Source organism: Mytilus edulis, chromosome 2 (genome assembly GCF_963676685.1).
Source record: "Mytilus edulis chromosome 2, xbMytEdul2.2, whole genome shotgun sequence".
In the NCBI taxonomy this organism is placed as follows: domain Eukaryota; kingdom Metazoa; phylum Mollusca; class Bivalvia; order Mytilida; family Mytilidae; genus Mytilus; species Mytilus edulis.
In genome coordinates this window covers 100,673,439-100,690,794 of record NC_092345.1, presented here as the reverse complement: position 1 = coordinate 100,690,794, position 17,356 = coordinate 100,673,439, and the positions used below count along the sequence as shown (strand labels likewise).

Below are 17,356 nucleotides of genomic sequence, written 5' to 3'. Positions count from 1 at the left end.
AAATCAAAGCAAAGGATTAATATGATTGGACAAGAATAATCTTGGTCAGTATATACTGAATAATCATCATTTGTATCTCTTTCAGTAAAGGACTTGACATACTCTATAAAAATAAATCCATTACGTCGGGTTCAAAGATAATAACTGTGAAATCACAATAACCGTTATCAAAATATTTTTAAAAGGAGATCGATAAAAAACGGATCACCTCTGGTACATCTACTCTGTAAGGTGTTAAAAAATCTTTTTTGTTTATCATGTTTGTCCCGTACCTTAAATGCGACCTACTGATTCAGACTTATTACTGGGTTTGTACTTTTGAATAACTCGACATATGACAATTGTGGAGCAGGATCTGCTTACCTTTCCGGAGTACCTTAGATCGCCTATTGTTTTTGTAAGGGTTCGTGTTTCACAGTCTTTAGTTTTTATGTTGGATTTTGTTTACTATTGTTTTTCTTTTGGTCAGCTTTGTTTTTATCCATTTTGTTGTCAGTTTATTTTTAATTTATGAGTTTTAATGTCCCTTTGTTATCTTTCGTCTCTCTTTTTTTAAACTATTTCCGAGCTTTCATACCGGATATCAAAGTTTAAAGGTTAGAAAAGAGGGACGGAAGATACCAAAGGGACAGTCAAACTCATAAATCTAAAACAAACTGATAACGTCATGGCTAAAAATGAAAAAGACAAACAATCAACAGCACACATGACACAACATAGAAAACTAAAGAATAAACAACACGAACCCCACCAAAATAGGGGTGATATCAGGTGCTCCAGAAGGGTAAGCAGATCCTGCTCCACATGTAGCACCCGTCGTGTTGCTTATGTGATAACAAATCCGGTAAATAGTCTAATTCGGTAGGTCACATTCATGAACGGGAAGGGGATTGTAGTTACGACGTAATAAACATATCAGATATCATTTGTGAAACGGTTATTCCATAACGGTCAACCAACTCGTGATGGCGTCCGTAAAATTTACGAAGGGATGATTTCAACTTCACCATTTGGAACTCTTGGTTTAATAGCTTCCTTGTGAGCAGCAACCCTCTATCAAGAAAAGTCGTATGCAGGTGCTGCTGGAATGTTGCTACTTAGAAATGGAAAGTTCACAATTGGAAAGCTGAAATCATCTCTTTTGTCGTAAAGTTTTGTTTTCAACCGACTCTCATTGTCAATTTCTAGATGTAAGTCAAGATATTGAAAGTCACATGTGTATACTATTGCAAGAAGAAGCGAATTAGAATGTGAGTCCTCAAACAGATATTTCTACATCTGATTGATATCATGGTGATATATGTTGATTTTTCAAGTAAATTGTCAATACATATTTCTGCTATCAGGCAATATGTCTGTTTTATTAGATTACTTAAAATATTTTATTTAAAACAAATTCGAGGCTTTATCAGCGGAAAAAACACCACAATTTTCATAAGGGTAGGACAAGTGCTTATGGATGTTTGAGTATTTGGAGATATATGTATTATCATAGACATATTATTTTTTTGTTATTATGACTTGTATCATTGTCCTCACAGTCTTACCGACTGCAGGTTTAGACTGAATGTCATCAATATTCAGATCCCGTTGTACTTTTTTTCAATTAAACAGTTTTGTGTGTAACTAATCTTTAAAGTGAGAAAGTATTTCTTTATTGAATTGATTAATATTTAACTTATAAACTAAAACTGATATTATCTATTAACAAATCGAGTTTTCTGATAATACACCATCGTTCAGTACACAATGGCCTACTGTGTTTTTAAACGTTTTAGGGGTGTTATCGGGATGTCGTTGATCGGTTTGAATTAAACTTGTTACATATACGGAGCACAATCGCGTCTTATTGACCTCAATTTTGAAATAATCAGCCGTAACTAATTACTTGGTTTTTTATCTGCCATAAGCAACATGATGGGTCCAAAATATGAAATAGAAACTGCACACCCTTCTTAAACACATAGTAATGCATATTCTTTATGTGTTTTGTGAACTGTTTTTATTTTTCCTTCCCTTCTTTTATTTGTTGAAAGGAAATGAAGGATATTATTTATCAATTCAATAAGGCAAATTACAAGACGAACTTGAAATAAAACTAAAGCAGTGGAAAAACGGATTTGTTGTTCTTCTTTTTTCAGAGTTTCAGCGAGTGCTTCAAAATTGCACACACTTGCTTACCTCACTGCAAGATTATTGCGGTCCAAGTTGACGAGTAAGCAGCTTTGTTGTGGTCCTTTGCCCGTTTTGGCTCATAAGTTGTCCCATTTTTTCCAAAAAAAATATTATTTCTATTTACAAATATTTTGGCCTCGAGCATCATCAAATCATCTTTGTGAGTCATCTTTAATTTCAACATTTTCCGGTTTATTATTTTCTTTTGACATTCATACATCAAATATTTAGTATGTAGTTTATAAACGCATTGGACAATTCAAATTAATATGTAATACTACATAATTGTTTTGTTTTTGCTTCATATTTTACAGAAACTATTGTACACGAATCGCAAAGTCTTTCCGATATCACCATCACTGTAGATGTTGGTGGTGGTGGTCGTAAGTACATATCATCAATTAGAGTTCAAAACTTGATTGAAAATCTGCTTCATGTTAAAATAAATCACAAATACAATACAATCAGAATTCAACGTGAACTTATTGGCAAGATAAAGGTCTTAACAAATTGATAACATATGCAAGGCGAGTATATGTTGTACAGAGTATATACTGTTTTAAGGATTAAAATATATATATAAAATAAAAGGATTAATGAAAACGAAAATGAAAAACTTCAGCCCAAAATTACAGCCACGATAGGCCTCTTGAATAGATTTTTAAAACAACGTCGCTATCTCAATTTGTAACACAATATATCTAATAAAGATAGCATCCTTTCCAATACGTAGGTTTTTCAAATATATGTTTCCGAATTTCATATTGGCTTTGATTTATTCATAAACATTATTACAACAACATGGATCTTCGTTTCTAGATAAACATAACTTAAAAGTATATTACCAGCTATATAATAATGCCAATAGAACATTACCTTTTTGTACATTCATGTTTTTTTCTTGTTTTTTTAATCACAGATATAACGTTGTGTTTCCGTTGTGTCGTCTGTTTTCTCTTATTTTTGAGTGTGAATTTACATTACTATAAGACGTGTCACGGAACTTATCTATCCCAAATATTCATGTATTTGGTTTTGATGTTTTATTTGTTATTCTCATAGGATTTTGTCTAATGCTTAGTCCGTTACTGCTACTATTGCCTTTATATAGAACTATATGTATGGGGATCCACAGAAAGTAATAGGCAATACATGTATTATTATTCTCTATATCAGTGTCTTTATAAGAAACGCAACAATTTATGGGATAACATTTTATATTTCAATATTTTGAATTCGAGCATCACTGAAGAGACATTGATTGTCGTCATGCACATCTGGTGAATTAAAATTAGTACCTATCATGTTATTTCCACTGATTTCTAGTGTACACTAGCAACGATTTTTGTATGTTTAACAAAAATAATTGTATAAATTTACATGTACATAATCATTACCTTACACCTTTAATGTCGAAATGCGCACCTGGTATATGCACAATTGGTGCCGGCTATGTTATAACTACAACTTGGTCAATATTTCTGCGGGTGGTCTATTAGCCTCTGTGCGTATCAAACACATAGTAGCCAGTACTTCGGTACCTGCATAAAAATACGGATATTTAAATTTGCTGCAATATTTCATTTGGAAATACTTTTAAATTAAGGAATAAATATCCATATACCAATTTTTCAAGACGTTTCGGCCATTGGCCTTCTTCAGTTCTGATATAAAGAACTGAAAAAGCCAATGGCTTGGTTTATTGATACAATTATATAAAGTATGTTCCCTATTGGAATTTTGAAAACGAGAAAATATATCCATCATGCAAAACCTAATTCCATACCCGTTTTTTTTAATTTTTGATTCAATCCTCTATTCATCATTTTGGATATTAAAATATTGTGGCCTTGAGAATCACGGAAAAGACATTGAGGTGAATTGAAATTGATACTGTTTATCGTATTGCAATCTCTGAATTCAAATACATATATACAAGCCACGATTATGCATGGTTAAACTGAGAAAAAGGATTATATAAATTTACATGTACATCGTTAGTAGTATGGTATAATAATGGATTTCAAAATAAAATATTCTATATGACAGGTGTACTCACTGGGGAGGCTATAGACGAACGTACTATTACACAGATTACTATTGCTGTCCAGGATGGAGACATAACGGAAACCAAAACTGCATTATTCGTAAATAAGATTATAATCAAATGAATGTGCAACCTCTGATAATTTTTAGCATCAAAATACATATTTCATGATTAAAGGTTGCGATAAATGTTGGATTTAAAAAAGAAAATAGTAAACTTAATGGCAATATGACTGATATTCGTATGATTAAACATCTTATGGGCCAAATAATCTGCATTTAATCATTGTTATTATTTGAAGAGCATATTCATTTCTATGTAGCAACATTCCAGCAGCGACTGCATACGGAATATATATCTCCCAATTGATACGATATTTTCGGGCTTGTATGTCCTATCATGATTTCCTTGATAGAGGGTTGCTGCTCACAAGAAGCTTTTAATCAAGACTTCTAACTGGTGAAGCTAAAATCATCCCTTCGTAAATTTTACGGACGCCATCACGAGTTGGTTGACCGTTATGGAATAACCGTTTCACAGATGATATCGAGTTTGTTTCTTAATTATGTTGCGACTGCAATCCTTTTACCTTTTTGGCGAATATGATCTACCAAATAAGACTGTTTACCGGTATTGTAATAACATGAGCAGCACGACGGCTGCCACATGTGGAGCAAGATCTGTTCACCCTTCAGGAGCACATGATCAGCCCCAGTTTTTGATGGGGTTCGTGTTACTTAGTCTTTAGTTGTCTTTGTTGTGTGTTTTGTTCTATTATTTGTCTGCTTGTCTTATTTCTGATTTAGCCATGGCGATGTCAGTTATTCTAAATCTGTATGATTTTCTATTTCAGCAATATGTTCTCCACCGTGTCAAAACACTGGTACATGTGTAGGACCTAACACATGTGATTGCACTGCTGGGCATTCAGGAGACAGATGTCAAGGAAGTAAGTTTGAACACACACAACTGTATCTATATTGCAACAAGATTGACATTGGGTTTTGTGCATACAATTTCATATAAGCTTTGGATTTCAAATATTTTGGCCACGAGCATCACTGAAGAGACATGTATTGTCGAAATGCGCATCTGGTGCAAGAAAATTGATACCGTTAATTGTATTGCAAAGTTTGGTACAAATTCCACCTGGTAATAGAAGAGATCATTCCAGATGTTCCTGTGAGGTTGATGTATGAACTATACTCCTAGATGTAGTCCCGACATTTGTATATAGAACCGTGTGATTTTAAATCGGCAGCTTAGCTTCTTAGTGCTTCTTTAAATTTTCAGTATTTGCGATATCTTTGATACTGTATTGTTTGGGTTATTTTTTCTGTTTATACTAATATCAATGTGACTTGAAAAGACTAGTATAGTAATCTATCATTTTACAAAACCCAGTTTGTGAGTGTTCTTAGGCGCTCGTCATATCCCAGGTGGTGTTACCTTCGTTCATGTCTATCAAAAAGTGCCATTCTGGTTTGTTTTTTATTTTATATTTTAGATTGCAGAAAACGAGACACGAGTATTTATTTTTTGTTCACGTTTTGTAGTATTTGTTCTCAAGAATGTTATCTATTATTTATTGAATCTGGTGCAAACACAAAATGTCAATTCTGGTATATTTGAAGTTTATTCACAACCCCTAGGTCGATGCCACTGCTCGTGAATTTGTATCCGAGGGTATCACCAGCCCAGTAGTCAGCACTTCTGTATAAACATGTATTATCATTGGTAAGGTCATAACTATAAATCAACTGTTCACAAAACGTTTTGAAATACTACAGCTTTTCTACCTCTAAAAATAGATTGCCTCGTTGTATTTGGCAAAATTTTTAGAACTTTCGGTCCTCAATGCTCTTCAACTTCGTACTTTATTTGGCTTGTTTGTTTTATTTGAGCGTCACTAATGAGTCTTTTGTACACTTAGCCGTTTTTGGCACAACTTTTTGGATCCTTAATGCTCTTCAATTTGTACTTGTTTGGCTTTATAATTATTTTGATATGAGCGTCACTGATGAGTCTTGTGTAGACGAAACGCGCGCCTGGCGTACTGATTATATAACTCTGGTACCTATGATAACTATTTACACCACTGGGTCGATGTCACTGCTGGTGGACGTTTCGTCCCCGAGGGTATAACCAGCCCAGTCGTCAACACTTCTGTTTTGACATGAATATCAATAATGTGGTCATTTTAATAAATTTCCTGTTTACTAAACTGAAATTTTCGAAAAACTAAGGATTTTCTCATCCCAGGCATAGATTACTTTAGCCGTATTTGGCACAACTTTTTGGAATTTTGGATCCTCAATGCTCTTCAACTTTGTACTTGTTTGGCTTTATAAATATTTTGATATGAGCGTCACCGATGAGTCATGTGTAGACGAAACCCGCGTCTGGCATACTGAATTATAACCCTGTCACCTATAATAACTATTGTATACGGAACGCGCGACCGGCGGAAATGTTTTAGTTTGTTTACAATCACTGTGCTGATACCACTGCTGGTGGAGTTCTGATTCCCCGAGGGTATCACCAGTCAAGTAGTCAAATCTTTTGTGTTGACATGAAAGAACATCGATTTGGTCATAATTATAAATCAACTGTTCACAAAATTATGAATATTTTTAATACTAAGGCTTTTCTTTTCTATCTCATGAATAGACTACCTTAGTTGTAGTTGATAAATATTTTTGGAATTTCTGGTTCTCAATGCTCTTCAACTTCGTACTTAATATTTATCTCATTAAGGGATTTCTTTCATATCTTTACTGGTGCGTCCCAACATGCTCTTCTCATGATACAACTATACAAATATGGTATTTAATATACACAGCTACTTTTGAATAGGTACTATTTCTGTACTTAAAATCTGCAGTTCTGGAAATTTACTTTATATATTTAGTACTATTTCTTTACTTTAGAATAATTGTAATATTTATGTACTTGTATTTTCCAGTCCTTGATATGTACTTGAAATATTGGTACAAAAATAATATCAATGAGCACAGTATTCCATGTTGAAACATCATAACTTTAAGAGATTTTTTTTTAGTTTTTTAACTAATTTGATCCATGTTCATTTACTAAGGTATTGTTTGATGATATATAAATCTTTGTTTTCAGTTGCCACTTGTTCACACTTGTCCCCGTGTTACCCTGGACGTTGTTATGGAAACAACCAATGTTTGTGCTCAGAAGGGTTCGCAGGAAGTACTTGCAAAACGTGTAAGATATTTTTTTATGGTTACTATCTCCCTTGATCTACCGTTTGTTCGATTTGCCAAGCTGCAGATCTTATATAATCAATTTGATCTTTATTAAACATTACACAAAATGTAAAAGCAATATTTTAAATATAAATACCACTACATGTTTCATAAAATTTTAGTTTATGTGTTTATAAATTCCGTAAACTTGTTTGAATTCAATGTCTTTGTTTTTATAGTGAAAGCAGAAGATTTCAAACCTTTAATAGAAAAAGGCAATGCAACAATTGCAAAGTATAGTTATACAAAAAATACTTTCGAATACCAATTTATGGCAGACTCAACAAACAGATCTGATGTTGACTTGATCTGGACAAATTCTGACGAGTTTAACGTTATGAACTTTGACATTGATGCCTCCATAGATGTCAAGTATAATTTTGAGCATATTCCACCTGTACCAAGATACATTAGGAATATGAAGTTTGGAATTGTTGACGCGAATGTGTTGGTCATTCATTATAAACTTGGACAAAGTGAGTAGAAAGATTATCGTATTTCATGAAATTATATTGTTTATCAGGGCTAAATGACTTTGTATGCGACTGTAATATAGAAAAATCTATTTTTCATAAAAATCAAACAAATGAACAAATGAATAAACTAGGATTATTTTCTTTCTTTTAAAGTAATTATGACGCTAATTACATTTATACAGGTGGCGAGTACGAAGTTAACAACGAAAGGTTTACTTGTCCACAGCCTCGTGATCTCGACCCTATAGCTGATAAAGTTCTAGAATGTAGGCTGGACAACGGTACCAATGTATTTCAAGTGGATTCAGGAGACAGGTAAATAACAATATATCAATTATCGACACAAACTAAAGGTATATGGGGTCATCGATTTACTCTCTGAAATACATTTGTATAAGTTATTTTGGTTTTGTAAAGTGCTTTATGCCTCTATTAGACTTAATATATAAATAAAATAAAAGAATGGATGGAAAATATAAAGAAATAAAGAAAATGACCGAAAAACAAAGAATACTGATTGGAAGGACCCAATCCAAACCCTCTTTTGTGGCAAATGTACCACAACATTTAGTTATTTTCAATATGATATAAGATATGGTATATCTTAATACAAAGTTGTGGTTCTAAAGATTAAGGCTTCTGTTTTCGCCCTCTTCTTTTTATCATTTCAATTGTTCTTTTAATTAATATTAATACACAACTTGCAACAACTGAATTGTTTTGTTAAAATTTGCTTAAAAATAAAATAGGAAACGTTTTTTAATTAACGAATATATCTCTATATTGCAAAGCTCGAATTCCATTCCAGCTTTGGCTATATATTATTTTTTTTGCAGATTTTGTTTATATGCTCTTTTATTTTAAATAAGATTATGATTTTCAAATATTCTGGCATTGACCATCACTGAGGAGAAATTTATTGTCGAAATGTGTATCTGGTGCAGAAAAATTTGGTACCATTAATTTTATCATCCATTTATGTACCTGCCGCTAAAAGTGTCCTTTATTCATTACAACGTGAATGAGATTGATCATCCAAAAAAATTCAGATCTTTTTAATATTTTTTTGTACTTGTTTAAATATCCCATCGTATTGCTGATAGCCTCTTTAATCTGAACAATTGCAAGTACCGATGAAGATTTCGACCTATCAAACTTGCAAATGAGTTTATATTTATATATTTACACCTGGTTTTTTTTTCAAGTTTGGTTGTTTGCAAAGGTCCTAAAGATATAATAATTCATTCAGTGTTCCTTGTGCACAATCATGTTTTTAAACGTTGCCTCTCAGCAATCACTTGATTATTGGAAACTTTAGAAATGTAAAAACCTAGATAGTTGTGGAGCAAACAATTTAAAACATTTATATTTTATCATCGGTAAAAAGACATAGGTCGTATATATAAACCAACATGCATATAACTTATAGGTTCATGTATTCCACATCCAATCTTTTGTGGTAATATTCTTTACAAAACACAAAAATGTCGACATTCACCTCAACAGCTAACCAAACCTGTAAACAGACTTTCTCAGAATGGACTCACTTTTGATACTGTTGTCAGGTCATTAAGGATTGCATATTTTGATATTGATATTATTGATTCTCTCATATCGTATAAACCCAGTTGTTGGCATGTTATTGGTTATGGTCTTCTCATATATTTTATGATGGTATGATATACAAACCAAACCATAAGGGGAGGAATTGTGCTTAATTTTCATATGATGAAGACATAACCTTTCAGGTTGCATTTCTGTAAATATTGACAATGCAATTTCCCATAGGAACTCCTTTTACGGCTAAAACTATACCACTTTTACTATGAAGTTTTGAAAAAAATCTTATCCTAGAATTGAAAGTTCATATGCACCACAATTTTTTTCAAAGGTCAAAATATAGGGCTGTGCGGCATATTTTCAACGTTTATATGCCCTGAATTTCTCAGAGTTTAAACTTACACTTATTTTCTTAACGACCCCTACCTCGAATGAAAGGTTACCACAAATTTCAATGTAAACAATATGCACGTGTTTATTTACTGGTAACATTCCAAAGTTCTGTCTCTGCGATATGGAACACATAGAGTATAACTGGGAACCAGTATGTAAACAAAATCAATTTTCTATGAATATTCAATTACTCCCCAAAAGAGGCGTGTTTGAGAAACAGCTGTATTTACAAAGTGCAACCTATACAGACATTTATTCAAATAGAAAACCCTCTAAAATCAGTTTTTCTCACATTAATACTCATTTATCAGAATTAAAGTCTTAAAGAAATCACTGTGTATACTCTAAGTTTTTCTTTACTATACATTTTATACCCCCTCCCCTGTTTCAATTTTTTAAAGAATTTGAAAACAAGACTTTAATTATTGCCAGCTTACCCTATTTGCATATTTTCTGATAAAAAAATGTCTAGAACCTGTTAAAAACTGTTTTTATAACATATTGAAAGCATATCAGAATATCATAAATGTAATGTTTAGCAGTCAATCATTACAACATTCAAAATTATATAAAGTATCCAATCCAGCCTCTATCTCCAGTCCACATCTTACTGTATGCCTATTTGTCAATTAAAGAACACATTTTCTGCCTCAAATGGTCAATTTAGAATTCTTGTCACAACAGTATCATCTGTAACCATATATCTGACATAATTTAGCTACTATATATACTAGAAGTGTTCAAACAAAGCCAAATTTGCAATAGTTGTATGTATGCAGATACCAGTCTGAGATATAAATTCACTTCAAATGTTGTAGAGATGACTGCTAACATCTGATTTTGCATAACTTCCAAGCATAGTTATTGTTTTCTATATCAAGAACTTTAAAATCATAAAATCATAGCATTTACAAGTTAAATTATTTGTTTTTATGACCTAGGGGGTAGGCAATTTTCTATGTTTTTTGCCCCTGGGGCCTCAAATTTCCTAAATCATTCTGCTGTTTCTAGCAATTTGGAATATTTAGTACATATTCAGGATAGAACACACTATTGTAAGTTTTCTTGAGATCTTTTTGTTTTTCTAGCTTGTAATTATTATGCCGTGGTGACAAAAAAGCAGACTTAGGTGTTGCGGCTTACTTTTGGGTTATCGAAAGGACACAAATACCCCATAAATAATATTCAGGAAGGATCTATGAGTTTCAATGACTGCGAAGAGTAAATATAAGCACTTCTTAACAATTTAACTTAAAATATGCAAATATTATAATTTAATTTTGTATCCAGGACTTTCAGTAAACTATGCATACTGTAAACTGTGAATGTATGCTGAGTCATCATATTTAAGGCCCAGGATTCTATCAATCTTCATTAAATATTTATAAAACTTCTTATTTCAGTTAATTTCTTTAAAATCTGTGAAATAAAGCAAATTTGGTTAAATTCTGAATGTTCCCCTTTTGCACCCTATATGGGTTGCATTTCTGTAAATATTGACAATGCAATTTCCCATAGGAACTCCTTTTACGGCTAAAACTATACGACTTTTACTATGAAGTTTTGAAAAAAATCTTATCCTAGAATTGAAAGTTCATATGCACCACAATTTTTTTCAAAGGTCAAAATATAGGGCTGTGCGGCATATTTTCAACGTTTATATGCCCTGAATTTCTCAGAGTTTAAACTTACACTTATTTTCTTAACGACCCCTACCTCGAATGAAAGGTTACCACAAATTTCAATGTAAACAATATGCACGTGTTTATTTACTGGTAACATTCCCAAGTTCTGTCTCTGCGATATGGAACACAGAGAGTATAACTGGGAACCAGTATGTAAACAAAATCAATTTTCTATGAATATTCAATTACTCCCTAAAAGAGGCGTGTTTGAGAAACAGCTGTATTTACAAAGTGCAACCTTCAAGCTGTTTAATTGAGGTCTAGAGCTGGCATGTTAGTAACTGTTAGTATTCCTTTGTTAATGTTTGTAGCATTTTCATTTTGCTTAGTTTCTTTTGTGACCTATTTTGACATCGGACTCGGACTTATTGTAAACAGAGTTTTACTGTGCGTTTTGCTGTGCTTCTTTATTTTGCATTGACTAGAGGTATAGGGTAGGGTTGATATCTCACAAAACACCTTTAACCCGCCGCATTTTTGTGTCTGTCCCAAGTCAGGAGGTTCTGGCCGTTGTTTGTTTGTATGTTTTTGAATGTTAGTTCATTTATATGTTTCAGAGTTTAGTATGATGTCCATCACTGAACTAGTATGCATTATCATTTATGGCCCAAGTGAGATCCACCTGTGTTGAGACCAATTGGTGGTCTTCGGCTATTATCTGATCTTTGGTCGGGTTATTGACTATTTGATATTCCTCATTTCTATTCTCAATGTTATTGTATCCGGTTGAAACATTCTTGCAATGTTATATAATGATATAAATAATAGAACCATTACAGTGCTATACTAGTAACATGTAATGTATCGTTTTATTATCTTATTTCGAAAATATACAGTACAATCGACGACTCAATGCTAGGTAGTGATAATGTTTAGCTGACCAATAAGTATTCTATATAACATAGTTATATTTCTTTATGTATTAAGGATTGGATTTGTTGTAGATATGTTCTGAACTACACGGTTACAACAGGCGGGTACAGAGAACTTGTCAATACAGACAATGGCCAAATTACTGCTACTGAAATATATGATGGAGTTAGTTCTCATCAAATTATGGAGTATCGATTTGACTACGACAAACCAATTCATTGTCAAGAACTACATACTTGTTCTTCTGGTGAGGTTCCGCTTCAGCTGGAAAAGGATATAACAAAGGTATGTTAAAAATGTTCAGCTGGAAGTGTAGCGGCGCAAGTGAATAAACAAAAATATATTTTGCTTAATTCGTTGTGTTTTCCTTCTGTATACAGAGCTCCTGTGAAATCAACGCCGGTTACTGAAAAAAGATAATCGTAGTTGACTCGATCTTTAGGTAGCGGTGGCGAATCGGATGCGCTGTAAGGCATTCCTGATATTTTAATTCATTGAACGCATTTACGAATTTGTAATTTCCCGCACTGCCTTATTCTCGGTATCCAATATATTTGTTGAATATATGCGATTGTACTGTTAAGTCCGGCATGTAAAGTCTTTGTGTGTGCATCCATTACGATTAAGGACGCAAGACTGTGGTGTGTTGGCAATAACAACGAATATTTTGTACTCTCCTTCACAGGTGCGTTTTGTATTCTCTAGGCACAACGTAGTAATCCATGTTTGTCTGTATATAGTTTAAGACGAAATAGTCCGTGGAAACGGTCCAACCGCAGTTAGCTCGAAAATTGGATATTCTTGGATTTGCAATCGGATATTTTATGCTTACCTAAACAATTAAAGCATAACTTCTTTTCTTTTATAATGGCTACTCTTTTATCGTGATCTATGACATCTTTACATTCGTTTGGCCAGTGGTTTCCGTCACAATATGGGCATTGTTTCTTCCGATTCGAGTTTAATGATTTATCTGTTGTGTTTATTGGACGGGTTTTATCTGTAGTTACTCGTTTAACGCCTGTTATGAAATTTGCGCTAGGCGTTGCGGTTGAATATGTCTGTGTATAATCCCCGTATGCGGACTCTTGAATAGAAATCTCTTTACCTATTGCGATTCTAAGCAATTGAATATTCCAACTGTCGCTCCCGTTTTCTCGAGTTATATTTTTTCGTACTTCATGCGGTAACTTCCCGAGAATCACTGGTATCAATAGCGATCCGTACATTTCCTGACATTGTCCGAGAGACTCTAGACCCCGAATGTAAGCTTCTGATTTGTCATGAAATGTTCTCAAACTTTCTAATGTATCATGTGGTGCGGGTATATCAAGTAGTGCTCTCATATATGCATTAATAGTTTTATGTGGTTGGCCATAGCGGTTTCTCAATAATTCAATTGCTTTGTAATAGTTTGGATTTCTCATGGTCAATCCTGAAATTACGTTTGCAGCTTCAACTTGAAGCAATGAGTTCAAGTACGAAAACTCTGAATGTCAGTTAATGTGTGATTGTGATGAATCGTGGTTTCGTATGAATCCCAGAAATATTGCCATTGTAAAATGTCTCCATTAAAATTGGGAAGAGATAGCTTTGGTAGGCGATGGTTATTACTTGAGGTCGAACTTGACTGAGATAATTGCTGACTTGTGTGAGTAAATGGGTTTGTGTACGGAACAAACTCTGGTGTGTTTGAATCTAGTATCGAAGATCTTGCTTTTGGTACGGGTTTTAAGAACTTTTAAAATTTTCAAATTTTACCCTCTAAATCTAAATAATACTCATCTGTTTCAAGAATTTCATTTGTAATATCTTCTGATTCGACTGCATTTAATATTGGTCGTCTATTGAGGCTAACGTCTTCTTTTTCTTCTCAATTGCTTCAAGCAATGTTAATACTTCCTCCGTGTCTATTTGTGAATCTCCGATGGCTTCCTCCAGTTTTTTAAAAACTTTTGTTACCGCTGCTTTGTTCCCCGCTCTCAAGGCTTATGTCCATTCTCTCCGTTTGAAGTCACGGCACCAATGTAGATTATTGCGTTGCGTTGTGTATTTGATCGTAAGCTAACTAAGGCGTTAAAGATGGAACTACGTCTGCCATTATACGTTTCTATTCAATACAACTTAAAGTATCACAATTACGCGACGTCACAAAGATAGTGGCCGTACAGCAAAAAGGTACGTTAATATTAGCGCAATTCTTTACAAGAGTGTATCAACATTGTTTCTAAAGTTTCACTACATCTGTGTCAAGATGATAATTTGCTAAACTCTGTCTAACATCTTACGTTAAATCTGTAGGAAATAAACTGATTGAATTTTGGCTTTAAAAATATATAAAAATATATTAAACTAGCTTTCAGTATCTGCGATAACACTCCGATCGGTATTTTATAAACGAGTGTTTTATAAGTTGTTTTGTGCATTGTGTCGCCAATAGAAACTGGGTGTATCTGTGACTGGGACATGTGTTGGCCTGGAACCACACACACACACAATGAACAGTACGAACTCTAACTCTGGGATTAGTTCTTGTAACAAAAGACGACTCTGTATAGCGCGATGTATAATTTAATAAGTTCAGCATGGAATACAGTTGTACAGAGTTGGAACTGCTCAGTGTAATACTAAATCCAATCTACCACATATAAATAATAACATAGTTTATATAGCAAACCAAAAACTAATTCAATAGACTTGACAAATATTTCTCGAAATGAGTGAGAAATTTCAATTAAGGAATTACAGAAAAATTAGCACATAGATAATAATAAACAATAGAACATACAGACTTATTTTAAAATTTTATGGAATTAAAGTCTTGACTTGTCTTCTATGAATAATAGATCATTTTGAAGTAAAATGTCGCTAATAGAAAAACAAATTAAATAAAGACAACAGTAGTATACCGCTGTTCAAACTCATAAATCCATGGACAAAAAACAAAATCGGGGTAACAAACTAAAACTTAGGGAAACGCATTAAATATAAGGGGAGAACAACGACACAATACTACAATGTAACACACACAGAAACGGACCAAGCATCAGACAAAATCCCACGAGAATAACAAATATAATATCAAAACCAAATACAAATATTTCTCTAAATGAGTGAGAAATTTCAATTAAGGGATTACAGAAAAATTATACAAATATTAATAATTTTAATGTTTTGTGCATTGTGTCACAAATAGAAACTGGGTGTATCTGTGACTGGGAAATGTGTTGGCCTGGAACCGCCTGGAGCGGGGAACAAAGCAGCGGTAACAAAAGTTTTTAAAAACATGAATTTAGATTAGCTTAATCTTCTATACTTGACTTAAATCTTGCACAATAAAAATAACAAAATCACATAGTGAAATATTTCAAATATAACAAAACAGTGATTTTACAAAATCTTTTACAAAATGTTCGAAAAGTCTCAAAATCAATTTTTGTCAATTTTTCCACTGTGACAACATGCCTCTTCTTCCACTGAAGCACGACCCCGTGCTTCGAATATATTTAACGAAAATGTTCAAATTGTAGTAGAAAAATTCTGGGTTGGTTCTGGTACATGTATACGGTCCTTTGGTTTAGCGTGGATCGCAATTGTTGGTTTTTTTTCACTTTCGGATTATTTAAACTTAATATTCAATTCTCCAATTTGTTTTTAATACTCGTCCATTTTGAAATGAAGAATGGAGTTTTCATTAAAGATCTGTCTCTTTTCGGTTGATATTTCTTCGTATTTTTGTTGGATGTTGAAAATAAAATCACTTTTTCTTTGTAGGTATAATTCCAAATCATTTATGCGTTTTACGTAAATCTGACAGTTGTCCTCATTAATGGATTGTCTTTTCTGGTTGTCTTGTAAACTAAGAACATCTGCACGTAACTTTTCATTTTCAACTGAAACACTTTGAAAATGAAGTAACTGTTCGCGTAACTTCAATATTTCGGCTGTCTGACTTTCACCCTTTTTCTGTACTGTTGAAAGTTTCTCTTTTACAAACGTTAATTCACGTTTGATAATACTAGAGGAGTCCAAACAACTTCTGAATGCTCAATCACAAAGATTAGCAAATGGCAAACTGCGGGTTAATGATTTAGAATCCAAATATTCCTGTATCCGTCTCGAATCTCTACCCTTTTGCGATTTTGATTTGGTTTTTATCTGCGGCACATCTTTGCATTTTTGAATTTCCTGATGTGGACGAGAGACACCGATTCGGGCGTAGTGTCCCACGTGATGACACTTAAAACATTTCATACTTGCTGCATAACAAAATGTTTGTCTATGCTGATTTCTACATCTGGCGCACGCTGGAATCTGACGCATCTGGAAAAAACATGGTCTCCACTGTGGCCTGAAGTTGTATTCCATCACTGCAACTCTGCTACATTTTATATTTACGTCTCTGGAGTACTGTTAACTCGCTTGCTGCTTTGATGTATCAGGAAAGCGTGTTGAGCTGAGTAGGAAATGTGACTGGGAAATGTGTTGACCTGGGACCATACACACACAATAAACAGTACGACAAGTCTGCACCAACTCCAACCCTTGGACTAGCTCTTGTAACAAAAGACGACTCACTCTGTATAGCGCGATGTATAATTTAATATGTTCAGCATGGAATACAATTGTACAGAGTTGGAACTCCTCAGTGTAATTCTAAATCCAATCTACCAAATCAAAATAATAACATAGTTTATATAGCAATTTCAAACCAAAAACTAATTCAATAGACTTGACAAATATTTCAATTAAGAGATTACAGAAAAATTAGCACATAGATAATAATACACAATAGAACATACAGACTTATTTTTAAATTTTATGGAATTAAAGTACATGTATTGGCTTGTCATATATGAATAATAGATCATT

At 33.3% G+C, this 17,356-nt stretch overlaps 1 protein-coding gene across 3 annotated transcripts in view; it reads left to right on the top strand.

The window, feature by feature from the left end:
• Positions 1–17,356, top strand: part of LOC139513685 (uncharacterized) — a 68,217-nt gene that overhangs the window by 27,945 nt on the left and 22,916 nt on the right. For all 3 annotated transcript variants that reach the window (XM_071302393.1, XM_071302394.1, XM_071302395.1), the window contains 7 exons: positions 2,490–2,558; positions 4,225–4,322; positions 5,076–5,171; positions 7,355–7,456; positions 7,677–7,973; positions 8,156–8,288; positions 12,556–12,769. In XM_071302393.1, the coding sequence (XP_071158494.1) occupies positions 2,490–2,558; positions 4,225–4,322; positions 5,076–5,171; positions 7,355–7,456; positions 7,677–7,973; positions 8,156–8,288; positions 12,556–12,769 (1,009 nt within the window). The remainder of the gene's footprint in view (positions 1–2,489; positions 2,559–4,224; positions 4,323–5,075; positions 5,172–7,354; positions 7,457–7,676; positions 7,974–8,155; positions 8,289–12,555; positions 12,770–17,356) is intronic.